Source organism: Eubalaena glacialis, chromosome 13, assembly GCF_028564815.1.
Source record: "Eubalaena glacialis isolate mEubGla1 chromosome 13, mEubGla1.1.hap2.+ XY, whole genome shotgun sequence".
NCBI classification, from domain to species: domain Eukaryota; kingdom Metazoa; phylum Chordata; class Mammalia; order Artiodactyla; family Balaenidae; genus Eubalaena; species Eubalaena glacialis.
In genome coordinates, this window is record NC_083728.1 from 52,170,376 (window position 1) to 52,195,489 (window position 25,114).

Sequence of the window (25,114 nt, forward strand, 5' to 3'; positions counted from 1 at the left end):
AGAGAAGTATTATTACTAGAAAAACCCATCCGGCTTGCCTCTGTAATAAAGCCAGTCTCCCAAGGATAAGACCATGTTGGTTCTTCCATCCACAGTGCAAATACTTTGCACTTGGATGTTCTTAATAAGTATGTCTTGAACATCAGTTTGGAGGCAATCAGACTATAAATTAAACTTTTCACCGTAAGTAGGTAATGAGTGGTAAGAGGCAATATATTAAAAGGTTCAATGGTGCTTTAAAGAGAACATGCACCATGCATACAAGAACACCCGCCTGGCTTTTCACTGTTGCTGGGACTGTTGGAAAGAGAGAGACAGATGGTATCATAGTGTAACAACATTCTGTGGGGGGTGGGGGGGGGGGTCGGCGAGGCTGTGTGGAGGGTCTGCCCCCATGGCCTATGTGTCACTCCTATGCCCCTGGCCTTGGTATCCTCATTTTAAAAGGCAAGCTCTACCTCGGGTTGTGTACTTAAGTTCCTTGTATCCCTAAGAGATTTGATGCTATTTGTGCTTTTATTGCAGAATTGGTTCTCAACAGTTTCCATGTTTTCTACAATTCCACTATCTCCAATCAACAGTAAAAAATCATATATGAGCTTTTATGACTTGGATATTGTAAGTGTTCAAAATATATAACACCGATGTTCCTATTTACCCTTAAAGACTCCCATGTCCTCACTTTTACATTCAGAAAATGAAAGCTGCCTTAGATATACAATTACAAAAATTTATTAATGCATATTTAATTGTATGACAAAAATGACACTCTGGCAAGGGACAGAAGGATTAAGCAAATTAATTAGATACAAAGTTCTTAGTCTCAAAAGCTGAATTCCTAGGAAGTTTAAGTGTTTGTCACCTGTGTTACTACAACTCCAAAATGATTGATTTTCTAAAAGGATGGCGGGTAGGGGGTGGGGGGAATGACTTATGAATTAACCAGGGATTCTTTAGATATAATTATAAACTGCCAATCACCATGATTTCAATGATATTCAGGCTTTTAAAGCTATTTCATAAAAAAAAAAAAAGAAAAGAAGAAAAGAAATTAGTCCTTATCTAAAAGACTATTTATGAGACTTAAGGAACTTATACATTCATGGCTGAGTGTTCGCTAATATACTCCCAGTGGAATGGTCTCTAAAAATGTCTATAACTAGAAACAGAACAGTGAAAAAAATTGAATGGCTTACTCTCTTGTTGGCGAGTTAGTGGAGGATTCCTTTTTTGAATCTGGAGAGCTTAGGGTTTGCAAAATACAATTATGTTTTTCAGTGGACGGGGCGTCTCTTTCTTGCTTGGAGTGAATTAAATTTAAGGCCTCTATTCCATCTTCTTCCTCCACTGTGTCACCTGGATTTGGCTGTGGTTCTGGACTCCTTAAAATCAGATCCTCTTCACTTACAGAAACTGTGAGGTCACTGCTGCTGCTCTCACTCTCCTCCTCCTGCTCTTCCCACATTTTTCTGCAGGGCTCCTGTGTCTCTGGGTCCCGGCGAGGAGGATGATCTGTAACGGGGACATGAACAGATTACTGATCACTGACTTCAGGCAGCAGCAAGGGGTGAGACGTCCTACCTCCCAGAGCAGAGCTGCTCATCCGTTAGAGACGTGTAGAAACAATCCACAGCGAACTACAGTATTTTAAGACCCATGAAAAATATTTTTAAAATATCACAGTGGGTTTAAAAATCAGAGAATTTGCTTGCAAAAATATTTCCATGTACACAGTTAAGAACTCATTAGAATGGAATTTGTTGGCAAAGTCACTACTTTGTTTTCTGACAGATACAATTAAACAGTATTTTGTATTCTCATACAAAAGACCATCACCACCCAAAAAACTAAATACCAACAAAAATGAGCAAACCATTTCAGCCTCTCACCCCACCTGAGGAAGCTTCCCAGGCAGGATGCTTCTCTTGAGAACGCTTGTTTTCAGATGCACTGTATTCTGAGTCTGACGGCAGAGAGACTGGCGGTCTGGCTCTTTCTTCCTCGACTTCAATATGCTCCCGCGTCAATATTTCTCCATCTGATCCCTCTGATCTGCTGGAACTGTCACACTTTAAATCAGTGGTTCTGTTCTCTGGACTTAATCTCTCCTGTAATGGGGAATGGAGTTCGGCAGACTTTCTGCCTTCAGATAAATTACTCTTGCCCTGACGTGCGTTGCTTCCTATCTCCAAGCAATGAGTTTGTTCCTCCTCAGACAATGCGCTGGTTGTGACTGGCGTTTTCTCACCCATCTGAAGAGATGTCTTTCCATCTAGTCTGTCAGACTTATTCAAGCACTGTGTGTCACTATGAGTTTGTACTACATAGCTGTCTGTCACATTACTGCTCCGGGCTGTCTGTTGGTGTGAATGTGGGTCAGGAATTGAAAAGTTCTTTGTGGGTTGGGGAGATTTCTGCTCTGTACTGAAATCTCCAACACCTGAGACAGCTGACATTTGGCGGCCCATAAAGATAGTTGCTGGTTGATACAATCCTCTTGACGCAGCGGTCCCTGAGTTAATTTCTGCCGGCATTACAACCTGCAGCACCAAAAGACATGGAAGTTAAACAGGTTGTGTATGAACAATGAGGTTATTTAGGTTGTTTTCAGAAATGAAATTAGGTCAGGAAGCAGGACCAATGAAAGCAACACCTACCATGTTCTATAAAACTCATGGCTTCCTACAAAATGAATGACCAAAAAACAGTACAGTCCACACTATTTAATTGTAATAACAATATTGGTTCACAAAGCAAATATTGTCAGGGAACTATGGAATCTGTATTTTTCAAAAAGAGATAATACATTGCATTGTACAACTATGTGAATGTATTTAATGCCACTGAACTGTACACTCAAACATGGTTAAAATGGTAAATTTTCTGTTATATATATTTTACCACAATTAAAAAAATAAACTTTGAGTTCTAACCACTTTCCACAGAGACGTGGATTTGATGAAGCTAAAGAGGTACTTGAACAAAAAAAACGGGGGCATATAAAGGACTATTGGGGGTTTAAAAACTCTATTTCTAGTAGTGTGTGTAATATTAAAAAACTTCCAATAATCACATATTCAAGATTGCATTAAAATATACTGCGTATGTGCAAAATAATCTAATTTCCTGTCAAACTGAAAATAATAGCAGTTTTTTTCTGAACAACTTCAAGTAATTTTAAAGACATTTAAAGCAATTTAAATTCACTGGCATGTCTATGGGGAGAATGAGCATTGTCTCTTCCTTAAAAAGAGAGAGAGGAGAGGATGAGGGTGGGATGGGAAAGAGAAACAGAAGCAACTGGTTCAGCGGCTTGATCAAGGACACACAATGGGAAGCAGAACTGGAAGTAACAATCATAAAGCCTTGAAGAAGTTAAGTGCTTTTCTTCCAAAGGGACCAAAGCATCTCCACATACATAATAGCATTTAGTCCACAGAGCACTATAGGTTGATGGGGAGATGCATCTGCACCCCTCCTCTGCAGATGGAAAAACTGAGGCCAAAATTTTCAGAGAAAATGTCATTCACATAGCTGAAACAGAATCTAGGTCTTACTTCTCTTCAAACATACTGTCTCTTCTATTTCTAAAGATAAAACAAACAACTTTGACGCAAAAACAAATGAAAAGGGATGTCAGAGAAATGGAGGAATAAGGACCTCTCAAAATTCTCTGCTCTGTAAAAGAAACAATAACAGTGGAAAACATCTTCAGAATAACTTTTCAGAACTCTGGAAATTAACCAAAGGCTTGCACCAATCTGAGGAACATTTATTCAAGAAAAGTAACTGAATCTTGATAAGAACAGCAGCACTTCACAGTGTTTTAACTTGCCCTATTCCCATTTCCCCCTCCTCCAGTCTGCAGTAACCTTGAAAATCAGCAGCCTGTAATCACAGCCTGTAAACCAGCACCCTTATAGACACTGAAAGGAGTAGAAAAGGACTGGAACTCTTTCAAAGCCCATTCCCAGAGAACTGACATTATTTGACCTGTCTAGTAGCTCCCTGGAAGACCACCCTCACAAGACTGTCTTTATTTGACCTGACTTGGAGCTCACACAGCGCGAACAGCCTTTCACCAGGGGTTATTTGTCAAAAATAAGCAGAGGCAAATGTTTAACATCAAGGCTGCCTATGGCAGTGGATAACAGCTGGGCAAACAATAGGCTAACTAAAATAACTTAAAAGGAAAAGCTGGTGAATGAGCTGTCCACAGGGGGCTTTGAAAAGCTCCAGCATATTCCTGGAAACCCAGACTGTGGGCATGCTCAATAAAAGTCCTGAGGGGGCGTTGGTTCTGGAAGGAGAGAGATTTGCAGCCTGTGCATGTGCATGCAGTTCGCTGCCCGGGCTGTCCGGCTCTGGCCGTGGCGGTTCCGCACCAGCACAACTTCGGCGCCGGACCCAGTTTCCCGCCACCTGACCATGCTCCTGGGAGACGCCCCACCTCACTGTCACTTGGAGTTTTGTGGGGGTCAGGCGTCCAAGAGGATTGAGGTTTGCTTGATACGTGGTGTGTGCAAGACTCCTGAGGACAACTCCAGAACCATGGGGCTCCGGCATCCAGGTCATTGAGATTCCACATATAAGTGACATCACATGATGTTTGTCTTCGTCTGACTTACTTAATGAACTTTTAATGAACAGCATCCATGTGGCTGACAGGGTCTTGGTGCTCCGGCCGGGTGTCAGGCCTGAGCCTCTGAAGTGGGAGAGCCAAGTTTAGGACACTGGACCACCAGAGACCTCCCAGCCCCACGTAATATCAATCTGTGAGAGCTCTCCCAGAGATCTCCATCTCAATGCTAAAACCCAGCTCCACTTAACAACCAGCAAGCTCCAGTGCTGGACACCCCATGCCAAACAACTAGCAAGACAGGAACACAACCCCACCCATTAGCAGAGAGGCTGCCTAAAATCATAAAAAGTTCACAGATACCCCAAAACACACCATCAGATGCGGTCCTGCCCACCAAAAATATAAGAATCAGCCTCATCCACCAGAACACAGGCACAAGTCTCCTCTACCAGGAAGCCTACACAACCTACTGAACCAACCTTAGCCACTGGGGGCAGACACCAAAAACAACAGGAACTATGAACCCGCAGCCTGAGAAAAGGAGACCCCAAACACAGTAAGTTAAGCAAAATGAGAAGACAGAGAAGTATACAGCAGATGAAGGAGCAAGGTAAAAACACCACCAGACCAAACAAATGAAGAGGAAATAGACAGCCTACCTGAAAAACGATTCAGAGTAATGATAGTAAAGATGATCCAAAATCTTGGAAATACAATAGAGAAAATCAAGAAACGTTTAACAAGGACACAGAAGAACGAAAGAGCAAACAATGATGAACAACACAATAAATGAAATTAAAAATTCTCTATAAGAAATCAACAACAGAATAACTGAGGCACAAGAACGGATAAGTGACCTGGAAGATAAAATAGTGGAAATAACTACCACAGAGCAGAATAAAGAAAAAAGAATGAAAAGAATTGAGGACAGTCTCAGAGACCTCTGGGACATTACATGCACCAACATTCAAATTATAGGGGTCCCAGAAGAAGAAGAGAAAAAGAAAGGGAATGAGAAAATATTTGAAGAGATTATAGTTGAAAACTTCCCTAATATGGGAAAGGAAATAGTCAATCAATTACAGGAAGCACAGAGAGTCCCATACAGGATAAATCCAAGGAGAAACACGCCAAGCCACATATTAATCAAACTATCAAAAATTAAATACAAAGAAAAAATATTAAAAGCAGCAAGGGAAAAGCAACAAATAACATATAAGGGAATCCCCATAAGGTTAACAGCTGATCTTTCAGCAGAAACTCTGCAAGCCAGAAGGGAGTGGCAGGACATATTTAAAGCGATGAAAGGGAAAAACCTACAAACAAGATTACTCTACCCAGCAAGGATCTCATTCAGATTTGATGGAGAAATTAAAAGCTTTACAGAAAAGCAAACGTTAAGAGAATTCAGCACCACCAAACCAGCTTTACAACAAATGCTAAAGGAACTACTCTAGGCAGGAAACACAAGAGAAGGAAAAGACCTACAATAACAAACCCAAAACAATTAAGAAAATGGTAATAGGAACATACATATCGATAATGACCTTAAATATAAATGGATTAAATGCTTCAACCAAAAGACATAGACTGGCTGAATGGATACAGAAACAAGACCCATATATATGCTGTCTGCAAGAGACCCACTTCAGACCTAGGGCATATACAGACTGAAAGTGAGGGGATGGAAAAAGATATTTCATGCAAATGGAAATCAAAAGAAGGCTGCAGTAGCAATTCTCTTATCAGACAAAACAGACTTTTAAATAAAGACTATTACAAGAGACAAAGAAGGACACTACATAATGATCAAGGGATCAATCCAAGAAGAAGATATAACAATTGTAAGTATTTATGCACCAAACATAGGAGCACCTCAATACATAAGGTAAATGCTAACAGCCATAAAAGGGGAAATCGACAGTGACACAATAATAGCAGGGGACTTTAACACCCCACTTTCACCAATGGACAGATCATCATCTTTCATCCAAAATGAAAATAAATAAGGACACACAAGTTTTAAATGACACATTAAATAAGATGGACTTAATTGATATTTATACGACATTCCATCCAAAAACAACAGAATACACTTTCTTCTCAAGTGCTCATGGAACATTCTCCAGGATAGATCATATCTTGGGTCACAAATCAAGCCTTGGTAAATTTAAGAAAATTGAAATTGTGTCAAGTATCTTTTCTAACCACAATGCTATGACTAGATATCAATTACAGGAAAAAAACTGTAAAAAAAAAAACCACAAACACATGGAGGCTAAACAATATACTACTAAATAACCAAGAGATCACTGAAGAAATCAAAGAGGAAATCAAAAAATACCTAGAAACAAATGACAATGAAAACACGACGACCCAAAACCTATGGGATGCAGCAAAGGCAGTTCTAAGAGGGAAGTTTACAGCAATACAATCCTACCTCAAGAAACAAGAAACATCTCAAATAAACAACCTAACCTTACACCTAAAGCAGTTAGAGAGAGAAGAACAAAAATAACCCCCAAAGTTAGCAGAAGGAAAGAAATCATAAAGATCAGATCAGAAATAAATGAAAAGGAAATGAAGGAAACAAAAGCAAAGATCAACAAAACTAAAAGCTGGTTCTCTGAGAAGATAAACAAAATTGATAAACCATAGGCCAGACCCAACAAGAAAAAAAGGAGAAGACTCAAATCAACAGTTAGAAATGAAAAAGGAGAAGTAACAACTGACACTGCAGAAGTACAAAAGATCATTAGAGATTACTACAAGCAACTATACGCCAAAAAAATGGACAACCTGGAAGAAATGGACAAACTCTTAGAAAAGCACAACCTTCCGAGACTGAACCAGGAAGAAATAGAAAATATAAACAGACCAATCACAAACACTGAAATTGAAACTGTGATTAAAAATCTTCCAACAAACAAAAGCCCAGGACCAGATGGCTTCACAGGCGAATTCTATCAAATATTTAGAGAAGAGCTAACACCTATCCTTCTCAAACTCTTCCAAAATATAGAAGAGGGAGGAACACTCCCAAACTCATTCTACAAGGCCACCATCTCCCTGATACCAAAACCAGATGAATATGTCACAACAAAAGAAAACTACAGGCCAATATCACTGATGAACACAGATGCAAAAATCCTCAACAAAACACCAGCAAACAGAATCCAACAGCACATTAAAAAGATCATGCACCATGATCAAGTGGGGTTTATCCCAGGAACGGCAAGGATTCTTCAATATATGCAAATCAATCAATGTATATACACCATATTAACAAATTGAAGGATAAAAACCATATGATAATCTCAATAGATGCACAAAAAGCTTTCAACAAAATTCAACACCCATTTATGATAAAAGCTCTCCAGAAAGTAGGCATAGAGGGAACGTACCTCAACATAATAAAGGCCATATATGACAAACCCACAGCCAACATCATTCTCAATGGTCAAAAACTGAAACCATTTTCACTAAGATCAGAAACAAGAAAAGGTTGCCCACATTCACCACTATTATTCAACATAATTTTGGAAGTTTTAGCCACAGCAATCAAAGAAAAAGAAATAAAAGGAATCCAAATTGGAAAAGAAAAAGTAAAAATGTCACTGTTTGCAGATGACATGATACTATACATAGAGAATCCTAAAGATGCTAAGATGCTACCAGAAAACTACTAGAGCTAATCAATGAGTTTGGTAAAGTAGCAGGATACAAAATTAATGCACAGAAATCTCTTGCATTCTTATACACTAATGATATCTGACAGAAATTATATCTGAAATATCTGAAAGAGAAATTAAGGAAACACTCCCATTTACCACTGCAACAAAAAGAATAAAATACCTAGGAATAAACCTACCTAAGGAGACAAAAGACCTGTATACACAAAACTATAAGACAGTGATGAAAGAAATTAAAGATGATACAAACAGATAGACAGATATACCATGTTCTTGGATTGGAAGAATCAACACTGTGAAAATGACTATACTACACAAAGCAATCTACAGATTCAAGGCAATCCCTATCAAACTACCATTTTTCACAGAACTAGAACAAAAACTTTCACAATTTGTATGGAAACACAAAAGACCACAAATAGCCAAAGCGATCCTGAGAAAGAAAAGCAGAGCTGGAGCGCTCAGGTTCCCTGACTTCAGACTATACTACAAAGCTACAGTAATCAAGACAGTATGGTACTGGCACAAAAACAGAAATATAGATCAATGGAACAGGATAGAAAGCCCAGAGATAAACCCACACACATATGGTCACCTTATCTTTGATAAAGGAGGCCAGAATATACAATGGAGAAAAGACAACCTCTTCAATAAGTGGTGCTGGGAAAACAGGACAGCTAAATGTAGAAGAATGAAGTTACAACACCCCCTAATACCATACACAAAAATAAACTCAAAATGGATTAAAGCCCTAAATGCAAGGCTAGACACTATAAAACTCTTAGAGGAAAACATAGGCAGAACACTCTATGACATAAATCACAGCAAGATCCTTTCTGACCCACCTCCTAGAGAAATGGAAATAAAAACAAAAATAAACAAATGGGACCTAATGAAACTTAAAAGCTTTTGCACAGCAAAGGAAACCATAAACAAGACGAAATGACAACCCTCAGAATGGGAGAAAATATTTGCAAACAAATCAACGGACAAAGGATTAATCTCCAAAATATATAAAGAGCTCATGCAGCTCAATCTCAACAAAACAAACAACCCAATCAAAAAATGGGCAGAAGACCTAAATAGACATTTCTCCAAAGAAGATATACAGATTGCCAACAAACACATGAAAGGATGCTCAACATCACAAATCATTAGAGAAATGCAAATCAAAACTACATTGAGGTATCACCTCACACCTGTCAGAATGGCCATCATCAAAAAATCTACAAACAATAAATGTTGGAGAGGGCGTGGAGAAAAGGGAACCCTCTTGCAGTGTTGGTGGGAAGTAAACTGATGCAGCCACTATGGAGAACAATATGGAGGTTCCTTAAGAAACTAAAAATAGAACTACCATATGACCCAGCAATCCTACTACTGGGCATATACCCTGAGAAAACCATAATTCAAAAAGAGTCATGTACCACAATGTTCACTGCAGTACTATATACAATAGCCAGGACATGGAAGCAACCTAAATGTCCATCGACAGATGAATGGATAAAGAAGATGTGGCACATATATACAATGGAATATTACTCAGCCATAAAAAGAAACAAAATTGAGTTATTTGTAGTGAGGTGGATGGACCTAGAGTCTGTCATACAGAGTGAAGTAAGTCAGAAAGAGAAAAACAAATACCATATGCTAACACATATATATGGAATCTAAAAAAATGGTTCTGATGAACCTAGGGGCAGGAGAGGAATAAAGACACAGATGTAGAGAATGGACTTGAGGACACAGGGGGGAAGGGTAAGCTGGGACGAAGTGAGAGAGTGGCATGGACATATATACACTACCAAATGTAAAATAGATAGCTAGTGGGAAGCAGCTGCATAGCACAGGGAGATCAGCTCGGTGCTTTGTGACCACCCAGAAAGGTGGAATAGGGAGGTTGGAGGGAGACACAAGAGGGAGGGGATATGGGGATATATGTGTACATATAGCTGATTCACTTTGTTATACAGCAGAAACTAACACAACATGGTAAAGCAATTATACTCCAATAAAGATGTTAAAAAAAAAAAAGAAAAGTCCTGAGAAGGGCCTAAGCTGTCACCTCAGGCTTACCTTTCAAGGTAAGCTCTGGGCAAGCACTGACATGAAGGCTAAGGTGGAGCTGTAAACTGCCTGGATGACTGCCAAAGCCCCTTGGCAAAGACTGTGAGAATTACAGGTTTCAGGCATTTGAAGAAAGCTCTGTCTAATCATTAGCTGGTTACTAAGCTAACTGAACAGAAACTTCAGTGACCACACATGACGCAAAATACAGACTTTACACAATTAAGAAAATCACTAAGCAAGCAAACAAAAACAATAAACTCTAGGAAGGGGTGAATCTGACGTTCATTTTATTATTTAAAATGTCCAAAACTTAACAAAAAATTATGAGATGTTAAGAGAAACAAGAAGGTATGATCCATACACAGGAGGAAAAAAAGCAGTCAATAGAAACTATCCCTGAAATCCTGAGGAAAAAGAACAAAGCAGGAGACATAACCCTCCCAGACTTCAGACAATGCTACAAAGCTATGGTAATCAAAATGGCCTGGTAATGGCACAAAAACAGACACATGGATCAATCTAACAGAATAGAGAGCCTAGAAATAAACCCATACACCTACAGTCAATTAATCTTCAACACAGGAGGCAAGAATATACAATGGGAAAAAGCAAGTGGTGTTGGAAAAGTTGGACAGCCGCATGTAAATCAATGAAGTTAGAACACACTCTCACACCATACACAAAAATAAACTCAAAACGGCTTAAAGACTTGAACATAAGACATGACACCATAAAACTCCTAGAAGAGAACACAGGCAAAACATTCTCTGACAAAAATCCTACCAATGTTTTCTTAGGTCACTCTCCCCAGGCAATAGAAATAAAAACAAAAATAAACAAATGGGACCTAATCAAACTAACAAGCTTTTGCACAGCAAAGGAAACCATAAACAAAATGAAAAGACAACCTATGGAATGGGAGAAAATATTTGCAAATGATGAGACTGACAAGGACTTAATTTCCAAAATATACAAACAGCTCATACAACTTAACAACAAAAAACCAAACAACCCAATCGAAAAATGGGCAGAAGACCTAAATAGACTTTTTTCCAAAGAAGAAATACCAATGGCCAATAGGCATATGAAAAGATGCTCAATATCGCTAATTATTAGAGAAATGCAAATCAAAGCTACAATGAGGTACCACCTCACACCAGTCAGAATGGCCATCATTAAAAAGTCTACAAATAACAAATGCTGGAGAGGGTGTGGAGAAAAGGAAACCCTCCTACACTGTTGGTGGGAAGGTAAGTTGGTGTAGCCACTATGGAAAACAGTATGGAGGTTCCTCAGAAAATTAAAAATAGAATTACCATATGATCCAGCAATCCCACTCCTGGGCATATATCTAGATAAAACTATAACTCAAAACGACACATGCACCTCTATGTTCATAGCAGCACTGTTCACAATAGCCAAACCATCTAAATGTCCACTGACAGATGAATGGGTAAAGAATATGTGGTACATATATACAGTGGAATACTACTCAGCCGTAAAAAACAACAAAATAATGCCATTTGCAGCAACATGGATGAACCTAGAAATTATCATACTAAGTAAGTAAATCAGACAAAGACAAATATCACATAGTCTCACTTATATGTGAAATCTAAAATATGACACAAATGAAACTACCTATGAAACAGGAACAGACTCACAGATATAGAGAACAGACCTGTGGTTGCAAAGGCGGAGGGAAGGTGGGGGAGGGATGGAGTGGGAGTTTGGGATTAGCAGATGCAAACTAGTATATATAGAATGGATAAACAACAAGGACCTACTTATAGCACAGGGAACTATATTCAATATCCTGCGATAAACCATAATGGAAAAGAATATAAAAAAGAATGTATATATGTATAACTGAATCACTTTGCTGTACAGCAGAAATTAACACAATATTGTAAATCAACTATACTTCAATTCTAAAAAAAATTTTTTTAAATAAAAATTAAGGAAATTATCCCTGAGGAAGCCCAAATGTAGGACTTACTAGACAAAGGCTTTAAATTAGCTATTTTAAACATGTTCAAAGAACTAAAGGAAATCATGTCTAAAAGAACTAAGGGAAAGTATGGGGAAAATGTCCAAATAGAGATGATTGATAAAGAGAGAGAAATTATTTAAAAGACAGAACCAAACAGAAATTCTGCAGTTGAAAAGTACAGTCACCAGAATGAAAAATTCACTAGAGGGGCTCAGCAGCAGATATGAACAGGCAGAAGAAAGAATCAACATACTTAAATACAGGTCAATTATGATTATCTAGACTGAGGAAAGGAAAGGAAAAATAATGAAGAGCAATGAACAGAACCTCAGAGACCTGTGGGATACCACTAAGCATACCAACATATGCATAATGAAAGTCTCAGAAGGAGAAGAAAAAGAAAGACACTATAATTTTGAAGAAATAATAGTGAAATCTCCCCAAATATAATGAAAAACATTAATTTACACATCCAAGAAGCTCAACAAAGTCCAAGTGTAATAAATTCAAAGAGATCCTCACCTAGACATATCATAATCCAACTACTGAAAGCCAAAAAAAGACAGAGAATCTTGAAAGCAAAAACAGAGAAGTGACTCCTCACATAAAAGGGACCCTCAATAAGAGTAACAGGTGACTTATCATCAGAAACTGTGGAGGCCAGTAGGCAGTAAGATAACACAATCAAAGCACTGAAAGAAAAAGACTATCAGTCAAGAATTCTATAGCCACCAAAATGTTCCTTCAAAAATGAACAAGAGGAACTCCCCTGGTGGTCCAGTGGTTAAGACTCTGCACTTCCACTGCAGGGGGCACTGGTCAGGGAACTAAGATCCCACATGCCGTGCAGCACTGCCAAAAAAAAGGCGAAATTAAGGCGCTCCTCACTAAACAGAAACAGAATTTGTCAAAACCATACCTTCCCTATATGGAATACTACAAGGAGTCCTTCAGGCTGAAATGAAAGGACACTACACAGTAACTCAAGTCTGCATTAAGAAATAAATAGCACTAGTTAGGGTAACTACACTGGTAAATACATATATTTAACTATGTTGGTACATATAAAAGCATAAATATATTTTTCATGTAACTCTAGTCTTTTAAATCATATAGGAGAAAACAAGAAAACATTTTTAATCTTACAGTGCAGTACCTTGAAAAGTACGGTAGTACAGTACAACAGCTGGCATACAGGGGCTGGCATCGAGTGAACAGGCAAGAAGAGTTACTGACTGGAAGAGGGAGAGGAGGTGGGAGATGGTAGAGCTGAAGGATCGTCAGCAATAGGAGACGGAGGGCAAGCTGCAATTTCACTCATGCCTGATGCTGATGGAACACACATTTGCATCTTTGAAAGTTCAAAACTTGAAGGTTCGTATGTAGGGAACTTACAGTATATAGAAAACAAAGAGCAAAATGGCAGATGCAAATCCTACCTTTTTAGTAATTACATTAATTTTAAATGGATTAAATACTATAATTAAAGCCAGAGACTGGCAGAATGGATTTAAAAAAATGATCCAACTATATGCTGTCTAATGAGACTCATTTTAGATTCAAAGACACAAACAGGTTGAAAGCATAGGGGCATAGGGAAGGGAAAAGATATATCAAGAGAGTCCCATGGAAAAAAAATATACTATGCAAACAGTACCAAAAGAAAGCAGAAGTGGCTATGCTAAAATCAGACACAATAGATTTTAAGACTCAAAACTGTAACTAGACACAGGACATTTTACAATGATAAAAGGGTCAATCTGTGAAAAAGATATAACAATTAGAAACATGTAAGTATATCTAACAACAAAGTCCTATCTGAAGCAAAACCCAACAATAATAGTTGGAGACTTAAATACTCTACATTCAATAATGGATAAAATAACTAAATAGAAGATCAATAAGGAAACAGAGGACTTGAACCAACTATAAACCAACTAGACCTAACAGACATATGAAGAAGACTCCACCTACCAACAGTAGAATACACAGAATATATATTCTTCTTAAATGTACATGGAACATTCTGCAAGATAGACCCATATGTTAGGCCATAAATCAAGTCTCAATAAATTTAAATGGATTAAAAGAAAGTTCTCTGATGACAATGGAATGAAATTAGAAATCAATAAAAGAAGGAAATCTGGCAAATTCACAAATATGTAGAAATTAAATAAGAAACTCCTAAATAATTAATGGGTCAAAGAAGAAATGACCAGGGAAATTAGAAAACAGTTTGAGATAAATGAAAAGGAAAACACAAGATCCTAAAGCCTATGGGAAGAAATATTTAGAAGGAAATTCAGAGCTGGAAAAGCTTATTAGAAAGAAGAAAGAACTCAAATCAATAACCTAACCTTCCATGCTAAGAAAGTAGAAAAAGAAGAGCAAATTAAATCCAAAGCAAGCAAAAGGAAGGTAATAATAAGGTTAGAGCAGAAATAAATGAATTAGAGCATAGAAAAGCTGGAGACAATTGACAAAACCAAATGTTGATTCATTGAAAAGATTCACAGATTGACATACCTTTAGCTAGAATGACCAGGGAAAAAAGACATATTACTAAAATCAGAAATGAAACTGGTACTTTGTTACCAACCTTACAGATATAAAAAATGTAAGGGAATACTATGAATAATTGTTTGCCAACAAATTAGACAACCTAGACAAATTGGACAAATTCTTAGAAAGACACAACTACCAAAACTCACCCAAGAAGAAACAGAAAATCTGAATAGGCCTAAAACAAGTTAAGCAATTGAATTAGTAATCAAAAAACTTCCCACAAAGAAAAGCCCAGGACTAGAAGGCTTCACTGGTGAACTCTACCAGACATTTAAAGAAGAATTAACACCAATCCTTCAGAATTAATACCAATCCTTTATAAACTCTTCCAAAAACAGGCGAGGAAAAAATATTTCACAACTCATTCTATGAGGCCAGCCATAATACCAAAACCAGACAAAGACATCACAAGAAAGAAAACTATAGACCAACACTTCTTATGAATATAGTTGTAAAAATTCTCAACAAAATGTTAGCAAACCAAATTCAGCATAATATACAAGGGATTATATCCCATGACCAAGTAGGATTTTTCCCAGGAATGCAAAGTTAGTTTAACATATGAAAGTTAAGTGATATAATACATCATGTTAATAGAATGAAGAACAAATAAAAAACCCAAATTATTATCTACATAAACACAGAAAAAGCATTAGACAAAATACAACATGTGTTTATGATTTTAAAAAACTCAGCAAACTAGGACTAGAAGGGAACTCCCTAACCTGATAAAGTGCATCTATGAAAAACCCACAGCTAACTTCATAGTCAACGGTAAAAGACTGAAAGCTTTCTTTCCCTCAGATCAGAGTTAACACAAGAATGTCTGCTCTTAACACTTCTATTTAACACCATACTACAGATTCTAGCCAGGGCAGTAAGGCAAGAAAAAGAAATGAAAGGCAAACAAGATCAGCATTCTGTGTTCAAGCAACATGAGACTTAAAATTGTTGAGATGGCAATACTCCCAAATTGATTTACACAGTTAATACAAACTCTAGCAAAATCCCAGCAGGCTTTTTTGCAGAAATTGGCAAGCTAATACTAAAACTTATATGGAAATAAAGGAACCCAGAATAGCCAAAACAATTTTCTAAAGGAGAGAAAAGCTGGAAGACACACACTTCCCAATTTCAAAACTTACTACGAAACCAGGGGTAATTTAGACTGCACTGGCATAAAGATAGACATACAGATCAATGGAATAGAACTGAGAGGCCAGAAATAAATCCATATATCTACACTCAATTGGACTTTTAAAAAGACATTATTGTTAGAGCAGTTCTAGGTTCAAGGCTAGAAGGGGCTGGAATTGTTATTTCCGTTCCTCCACGCAGGAGGCTAGCACCTTCTGGAGCTGGGTTTTTCCTTCCCTCATGTCAGTCAGGCTCTAGCTAAACAGCTTCTCCTGAGGGCAGACCTTGTTAATAACAAAGCGTTCTGGCTCCTCTCCCCCTTCCCCTCCCTGACAGTCACTGTGAGGACCTGGTAGAACTAGGGGTAAAACTCACAAAAGTGTGGGGGGCCCCTGTGGCTGGGTCCCCCGGAGTTTCTCTCGTGGACCTGCCCACACTGAGCCTTGTCAGTCACAGTTCCGGTTTCTCCGTCCGGCACTGCGTCCTGCAGAGGCGTCAGCTCTGCTCTGGGAAGCTGTCGCTCTCTCTAGTCATCTCTTGGTCTCTCCAGAGAGAGACAGCATATTGCCCTGGGACCTCACTTCTCTGTCAGATCTAAGAAGAGTTGTTGATTTTCGGTTTGTTCAGCTTTTTACTTGTTAGGATGGAGTGGTGACTTCCAAGTTTCTTACCCATTGGACTGGAAACTGACTACACTGTAATTTTAAGAGCTGCGTATTAACCTCTCCTACAAATGTTCCATAAATTGTTTAACCAGTCTTGTTTTCATGGACCTTGGTTTGCTTCCCACCACCTACCCTTCCAAACCATGTGCAATAATTATCCCTGAGTGTATGACTCTCTGCACACATGTGAGTAGGACAGCCTCCTAGAACAGAAGTTGCTCCGTCAAGACTTATAGGATACTACTGTCCAAAGAGGCCATTATGTCATTATTAAGAATTTTTCATTATACCACATGGTTTAAACAGCAAAATTATATTAATCAACATTCTGATTCATCAGTATAAACAGTATTTGTGACATAATATGTGACCTATTATCAGTAACAAAGAAGTATTAAAACAGGCAAAAATCACCAATTACCACTACCCTAATCTAACAACTACTTTCATTTTTCCTGTACTCAAACAAAAAGTTATTTAAATAGATGGTTCCAAGTGATGGGTTACTGTGGAGAGCTTCAGCTGGCCGTATGCTGAAGGGGACTCAGAGTATATACACAATAGTGGTCATTTAGTGAAGACTTGAGGCCAATCAGTGATCAGACTTATGAGTTTGAGGCCTTTGATTTTTCACTTTCAAGACCGATTTAGGGAGTATTAATGAACTAACTCAGAACAGGGAGTACACCGCAACCCTAAGTACCTGTCTCTTTGTTGGTCTGCTTAAGGCCAAGATATGAAGTCAAAGGGTAGGCAGGTCTTAGAGATGAGAAAGCCCCCTGGGGAAGGACAAAGGAAGTGCCCCTGAGTTATTCCTTTCAATCAGTTCCTCTCTAACTCCTATGACCCACTAAGAGAAGCAAAAGACTCCAGGCCCATTCCCAGGGCCAAGAACTGGACAGAAACAACAAAATCTAAATGGTAACCTGCACAATCAACAAAAATAGCATGTACCCACAATTTAAATGCTTACAGAACTGCAGAAAGCGAAAACAGTGACCACTTCAAGATGGCACTGTTAACAAAGAGTACTTCCTGAAAACAGAAGCTACAGCTCTCTGTGACGGGAAATAGTTAAATGCCAATTTTGCCAGACTTTTTAGAATACGGAACTCTGGTCCTCAACAAGCTCTAGTAATACACTAATTAATGAGAACATTACATATTAGTGTCTATAATAAACCAATAAATAAATTGTTTATGGTTTGCCTGATTTGTTTTATCATTCTCTCCCCCCCTACACACATGCATATGTGTATGTGTATATACATACACACCATTTTCTCCTGAACCATCTGAGGCTAACTTGGAGACACCCTGCCCCCTCCCCCTGAACACTTCAGTGTGTACTTCCTAAGCACAGGGACATTCTCTTTCACGAGCAGAGTTCAATGACCAAAATCAGGAAATTTAACATTGATGTATTTTCCATTCCACAGTCCACATTTAATTGGCACAGTAATGCATACTGCCCCTCCCCCTCCCCTCTCCCCACTGATAACCATTAGTTTGTTTTCTAATATTTTTTGTGGCTTCTTTCACTTGGCATAACATTTTCACAGTGTCTCCATGTTGTATCAGGTGTAAGTATTTCATTCTCTCTAATGGCTGAATAATATTCCATTGCATGGATATACCATATTTTGTTTATCCATTTGTCAGATGATGGACATCTGAGTTGTTTCCACTTTTCAGCTGTTAAGAACACTGCTGCCATGAACATCTGTGTACAAGATTTTGTGTGGGCATATGTCTTCACCTCTCTTGAGTGTGGAGTTTTTGGGTCATGTGGTAACTATGTTGTGAGTACATTGGTACACAATGGTAACATTGTGAGGAACTGTGAACTGTTTTCCAAAGTGGCTACACCATTTTACATTCCCACCAGCAATTATTTAAACTTGCATAACAAAAAATGTACAAGAAACCTGCAAAAATTAATTGCTGCTCGCTATAAGGCAATGCTGCGTTTGAAATGGCTCAGACAGCTGTCTCTTTTTTTTTTAAATAGTCTGTCATTTTGTTTGCTTAGCAACAGGAAATAGGGTGGTCTTTAACCTTAAAATTCTGAATATTATTTTGTGTCTTCTCAAAGCAGCTTCTGAGCCAGGGAAGCTGAAGAAAAAAATGCTGTGTTTCACATTATTATTGACAGTGGTAAAATATTAGGAATTGAAAAGTTTTTGAGAGACAGCTGTTATTGCCAAAGGAAGGAGTATGTGTCAGTGTTTAAGGATCTGACATAATGATCAACTTTTCTATACCTTCCTATTACTTTCTGTAGTTAGGTGTTTGAGGTAAATCTGTAATCCAACGTTTTAGTTCATTTCTTCCTTTTCCTGTCACAGTTATCCATCTGTACCTCTTAAAAAATATTGGAGAGGAGACGTTACCACTGATACCACAGAAATATAAAGGATCATAAGACTACCATGAACAGCTATATGCCAACAAACTGGACAACCAACAAGAAGTGGATAAATTCAAAAAAATCTGAACAGATCAGTTACTAGTAATGAGGTAGAATCAGTAATCAAAAACTTCTCAATAAACAAAAGTCCAGGACCAGAAGGCTTCACTAGTGAATTCTACCAAACATTCAAAGAAGCATACATACCAATCCTTCTCAAACTTTTCCAAAAAAACAGAAAAGGAGGTAACTCTTCCAAACTCATTTTATGAGGCCAATATTACCCTGATGCTAAAACCAAACAAAGATGCCACAAGAAAAGAAAATTACAGGCCAATATTCTTGATCAACATAGATGCAAAACTCCTAAAAAATATTAGCAAACTGAATTCAACAATATATATTTTTTTTTTGGCTGTGCCACACAGCTTGTGGAATCTTAGTTCCCTGACTAGGGCTTAAACTCAGGCCATGGCAGTGAAAGCACCAAGTCCCAACCACTGGACCGCCAGGGAATTTCTGACAATATATTAAAAGGATCATATACCACGATCAAGTGGAACTTATTCCAGGGGTACAAGGATGGTTCAATACCTGCAAATCTGTAAATGTGATACACCACATTAAGAAAATGAAGGATAAATATCATATGATCATCTCAATAGATGTAGAAAAAATATGTGACAAAATTCAACATCCATTTATGATAAAAGTATCAATAAAGCAGGTATAGAGAGAACACACCTCAACATAATGAAAGCCATATAGGGCAAGCCCATAGCTAACATCATACTCAATGGTGAAAATGAAAGCCTTTCCTCTAAGATCAGGAACAAGACAAGGATTCCCACTCTTGCCATTTTTATTCAATATAGTATTGGAAGTCTTAGCCAGTGCAATTAGGCAAGAAAAAGGAATAAAAGGCATCCACACTGGAAAGGAACAAGTAAAACTGTCACTATTTGCATATGATATGTATTATATATAGAAAACCCTTAAAAACTCAATCAAAAAACTGTTAGAACTAATAAACCTATTCAGTAAAGTTACAGAAAACAAAATCAATATGCAAAAATGTTGAGTTTCTATACATGAATAATGAAATATCAGAAAGGGAAATTAACAATCCCATTCATAACTGCGTAAGAAATACCTACGAATAAATATAACCAAGGAAGTGAAAGACTATATATTAAAAACTATAAGACATTAATGAAAAAAATTGAAGAAGACACAAATAAATGGAAAGATATTCTGTGCTTATGGATTAGAAGAATTAATATTGTTAAAATGTCCATACTACTCAAAGCAATCTACAGATTCAATGTAATCCCTATTAAAATTCCAATGAAATTTTTCACAGAAACAAAACAATCTTAAAATTTGTAAGGAAATGCAAAAGGCCCAAATAACCAAAGCAATCTTGAGAAAGAAGAGCAAAGCTGGAGGCATCAGCTCTTTTATTTTGAAATATATTACAAAGCTACAGTAATTAAAACAGTATGGGGCTTCCCTGGTGGCGCAGTGGTTAGAAATCCGCCTGCCAATGCAGGGGACACGGGTTCGTGCCCCGGTCCGGGAAGATCCCACATGCCGCGGAGCGGCTAGGCCCGTGAGCCACAACTGCTGAGCCTGCGCGTCTGGAGCCTGTGCTCCGCAACGGGAGAGGCCGCGACAGTGAGAGGCCCGCGCACCGCGATGAAGAGTGGCCCCCGCTCGCCGCAACTGGAGAAAGCCCTCGCACAGAAACTAAGACCCAACACATCCAAAAATAAATAAATAAATAAATTTAAAAACAGTATGGTATTGGCATAAAAACAGACACATAGATCAATGGAACAGAATAGAGACCACAGAAATAAACCCACACATATCGTCAATTAATTTACAATAAAGGAGCCAAGAATATACAGTAGAAAAAAAACAGTCTCTTCAACAAATGGTGCTGGGAAAACTAGACAGCCACATGCAAAAGAATGAAACTAGATCACCATCTAACACCATATACAAAAATTAACTCAAAATGAATTAAAGACTTGAATGTTTTACAAAATCATAAAACTCCTAGAAGAAAACATAGGTGGTAAACTCCTTGACATAAGTCCTTGGCAATGATTTTTGAATCTGATACCAGAAGCAAAAGCAACAAAAGCAAAAATAAACAAGTGAGACCAGATCAAACTAAAAAGCTTCTGCACAGAAAAGGAAACCATCAACAAAAAGGCAACCTACTGAATGGCAGGAAAGATTTGCAAATGATATATCTGATAAGAGGCCAATATCCAAAATATATAAAGAACTCATACAACTCAAGAGCAAAAAATTATCTGATTAAAAAATGGGCAGAAAAATCTGAATAGACATTTTTCCAAAGACGACAGAGATGGCCAAAAAGTACATGAAAACATGCTCAACTTCACTAATCATCAAGGAAATGCAACTCAAAACCACAATTGCATATCGCCTCACACATCAGAATGACTATTATCAAAAAACAAGAAATAACAAGTGTTGATGAGGATGTGGAGAAAAGGGAACGCTTGTGCACTGTTGGTGGGAATGTAAACTGGTGCAGCCACTATGAAAACAGTATGGAGACTCCTCAAAAAATTAAAAATAGAACTACCATATGAGCCAGCAATTCCACTTCTGGGTATTTAACTGAATAAAATGAAAACACTATCTTGAAAAGATATCTGCACCCCCATGTACACTACAGCATTATTTACAACAGCCAAGATATGGAAGCAATCTAAGTGTCCAATGATGGCTGAATGGATAAAGAAGTGGTAAAAATATACAATGGCATATTATTCAGCTACGAAAAAGAAAATCCTGCCATCTGCAACACCATGGATGGACTCTGAGGCATTATGCTAAGTGAAATAAGTCACACAAATACCATATGATCTCTCTTACATTTGGAATCTAAAACAAACACACACAAACCAGGTTCATAGATACAGAGAACAGACTGATGATTGCCAGAGGTTGGGGGTGGGGGATGAAAGAAATGGGTAAAACTTTTTTTAGTTTAAATAAATTGAAAACATACTGGGAGCTGGGGAAAGTGATAGCAAAGCAAATGAATACGGTTGAAAATACTTTTAAAATCAGGAGTTCATCTTTACTAGCGGAAAGGGGAGAGGACATGCTGATGGAGCCAGCAGCAAGTTAAGAACTACTGTAATGGTGTCTCAGTTAATAATAACTGCTTACAGTTTTCAAAGCAGGTGGATCTTGAACATTATTGTACTTTGAAAAATATATTTATGTTATACTTCATGTTTTGCAGAATACTGCAGTAATTTTATTTTTTCTTATTATTTTTTCCCCCACAGACGAGGGAATTGGTAAGTATCAAGATAAATGCAGAATGGAAAAATGGAGCTGTCAGACCCAATTTCCAGCTTTTCACACAGTACAATTACTGCTCTTAGTTTCTATGTAAACAAGTCCTTAAGTCACATTGAGAAGATTTCCAAAAATCCCTTAATAAAAATTTACATATAACAATCCTGAAGGAATTATTTTACTTTATTGTGTGTTATAAACTGAATTGTGGCCCCCCTCAAAATTCTTATGCTGAAGCCCTCCCCCAATGTGACTATATTTGGAAATGGGGCTTGGAAGGAGGTAACTAAGGTTCAGTGAGGTCTATTAATCCAACAGACTGATGTCCTTAGAAGAGGAAAAGACCCGAGATCTGCCTCTCTCCACACACGTGCACAGAGAAAAGGACACACGAGGACCCAGAGAGAGGACAGTCGTCTGCAAACCAAAGAGAGCTCTCACCAGAAACCACCCCAGCTGGCACCTAGATCTTAAGACGTCCAGCCCCCCGAAGTGTGAGAAGATAAATTTGTTGTTTAAGCTACCCAGAATGTGCTATTTTGTTACGGCAGCCCAGGCCGACTAAGACACCATGACAATGTGATTTTTAACTCTTCATTTTGCCAATGGGATAGATTCGAGACTCAACCAAATTTTCACAACTGAGGCCAAGAGGAGATGTTACTGGCCACTAAATCCAATAGAGGTTGGAACTACCTAAATTTTTAAATGGGTCCATTAAATTCAGGCTTCAAAGGTATGTCCTGTAAGTTATTCTGTATTGTAATCACGCTAAAATCATCTATTATGAGTTGCTACCACCAAGGGCTTTACTTCCTGTTTCCTAATTGGTAGGTAGCCTCTCTGTCCCCACTCCCATAGGTAAGTGGTAGAAAGCCAGGGACACCCTCATACGGCCACCCCAGTGGAGAAGGAAGATGGCTGATGACAGTGACAGTGGGCACAGGGGCAAGAGGATCGCTGAACACATGCCAAGCACTTACCAGGTGTCAAGCAGACTTCTATTCATTACCTTTTTAAACCCTCAAATCAACCATTGTTATTATACTCACTCCAGCAAGACTTACAAGGTCGGACAATTTGCTCTTGGTCACAGGATCCAAACCCAAATACGAGGATTCCAGTGCCCATCTCTTATGCCACAATACTCAAAACTGAATGAGTTAAACTCAAATTGTGTTACTAAACCACAGCTTTTTTGGAAAAAAAAAAAAAATCCCCAATAATGAATCTGAAGTGTATGTCTAATTTCTTACTCAATTCAACCAGTGCAAAATCAGATCTCACTTGATTCAGCTGGACTATTATACCACCAAGGGAGACCATTTCACTCTCTCCCAAGGTTAGGTGAAAATGCAACATCTAAGTGAAAAACTGAAATATTTCACATGATATGGCTAGGCTGTTTTTATTTGACCAGGAATTTCTCCCAACTTTCGAGGAGCACTTCACCCATACTACCTTGGAAGGCAGTGTAGCAAGATGGCCAATAACATGGACGCTGAAGCCACATGGTCTGGGTTTGAATTTGGGCTCTGCCTAGCAGTGTAGTCTTGGGCAAGTTAACCAACTTCTTTGAGCCCTCCTCTAAAATGAGGATACGACAGTATCTACTTCCAGGATTGTTGACAGGATTAAATGAGTTGATGAATATAAAGTGCTTAATACTGCCCCTGACAAAATACGTGTGTAGTCCCTGTTCCCCATTGTTAATATTAGGATTTGAAGCGGAAGTAACAAGCTGCACAGTCATTCTCCACGTGACCCTTGCAGGGAGGTTTACAACAGTGGAAGTGGAACTCCCCAACCAGCCTTTAGCCCTGGGATGGAATTCTCTGGTCCTCCACATTCTCCAGCCCTGGCAGAGTATAATCTTTCTGTGAAGTATCCAGCTCACTTCTGCTTTTAGTAGAACGTATTTCACAGTGTAACAGTTCAAAGAAACTTCACAAATCCCACCTCAAGGTTTATGCTCTCATTCACAAATGCCATCTCCACCTCTCCTGGGTGCATATGTTTTGATGTGTCTTTATGTGTATGCTCTAGTCACTGCTGATACAAAAAAGCTGGGCAACAAGAAGGACACGCCTAGAGACCAATAGAATGAGGGTTCACCCCAAAATAAAAAATGGCAAGGTATAATAGAGGAGAAGGATTACTATATTATAGTAAAATTTGTGAGGAGTCAAATGGGGACCGGAACTTTGTCTTTTCTGGCTATTAACAACAACAACAACAAGCGTTTACTAAGTAGACTAATATTAGAAACAAGCTTGGGGGATGAAAAGACCAATGATTACTTCTCTTCAGAGAACACATGACTCTGAAGAGCAGCCGCTGGATGCATGAAAACACTGGACTCCTATTATAAAACCGAGCTAAACTTCTACATTGAAAAAATAGACAACTTCCACCTGATCATTCTTCTTAGTAGCGCATCCAAGTTGCTGCATCTGGTTGAAAGTTGCACAACCACTTTTTAAAGCTATCTTTTCATAACTCAGAATTATCATTAATTTGACAGCTCCTCTCCCCTTCATTGGCATTCTCCATCTCAATGGCCACCCCAACTCAGGCCCTCGGTTCATTCCTTGTGTCTGAATGAACCCTGGTTCTCTCGCCCCATGAGCTCCTTCCTCCAGGGCA

The 25,114-nt window shown here is 38.3% G+C and overlaps 1 protein-coding gene across 2 annotated transcripts in view; it reads right to left on the reverse strand.

The window, feature by feature from the left end:
• Positions 1–25,114, reverse strand: part of KIZ (kizuna centrosomal protein) — a 114,457-nt gene that overhangs the window by 68,706 nt on the left and 20,637 nt on the right. For both annotated transcript variants that reach the window (XM_061210077.1, XM_061210078.1), the window contains exons 5-6: positions 1,895–2,540; positions 1,197–1,512 (exon numbers count right to left, since the gene is read on the reverse strand). In XM_061210077.1, the coding sequence (XP_061066060.1) occupies positions 1,197–1,512; positions 1,895–2,540 (962 nt within the window). The remainder of the gene's footprint in view (positions 1–1,196; positions 1,513–1,894; positions 2,541–25,114) is intronic.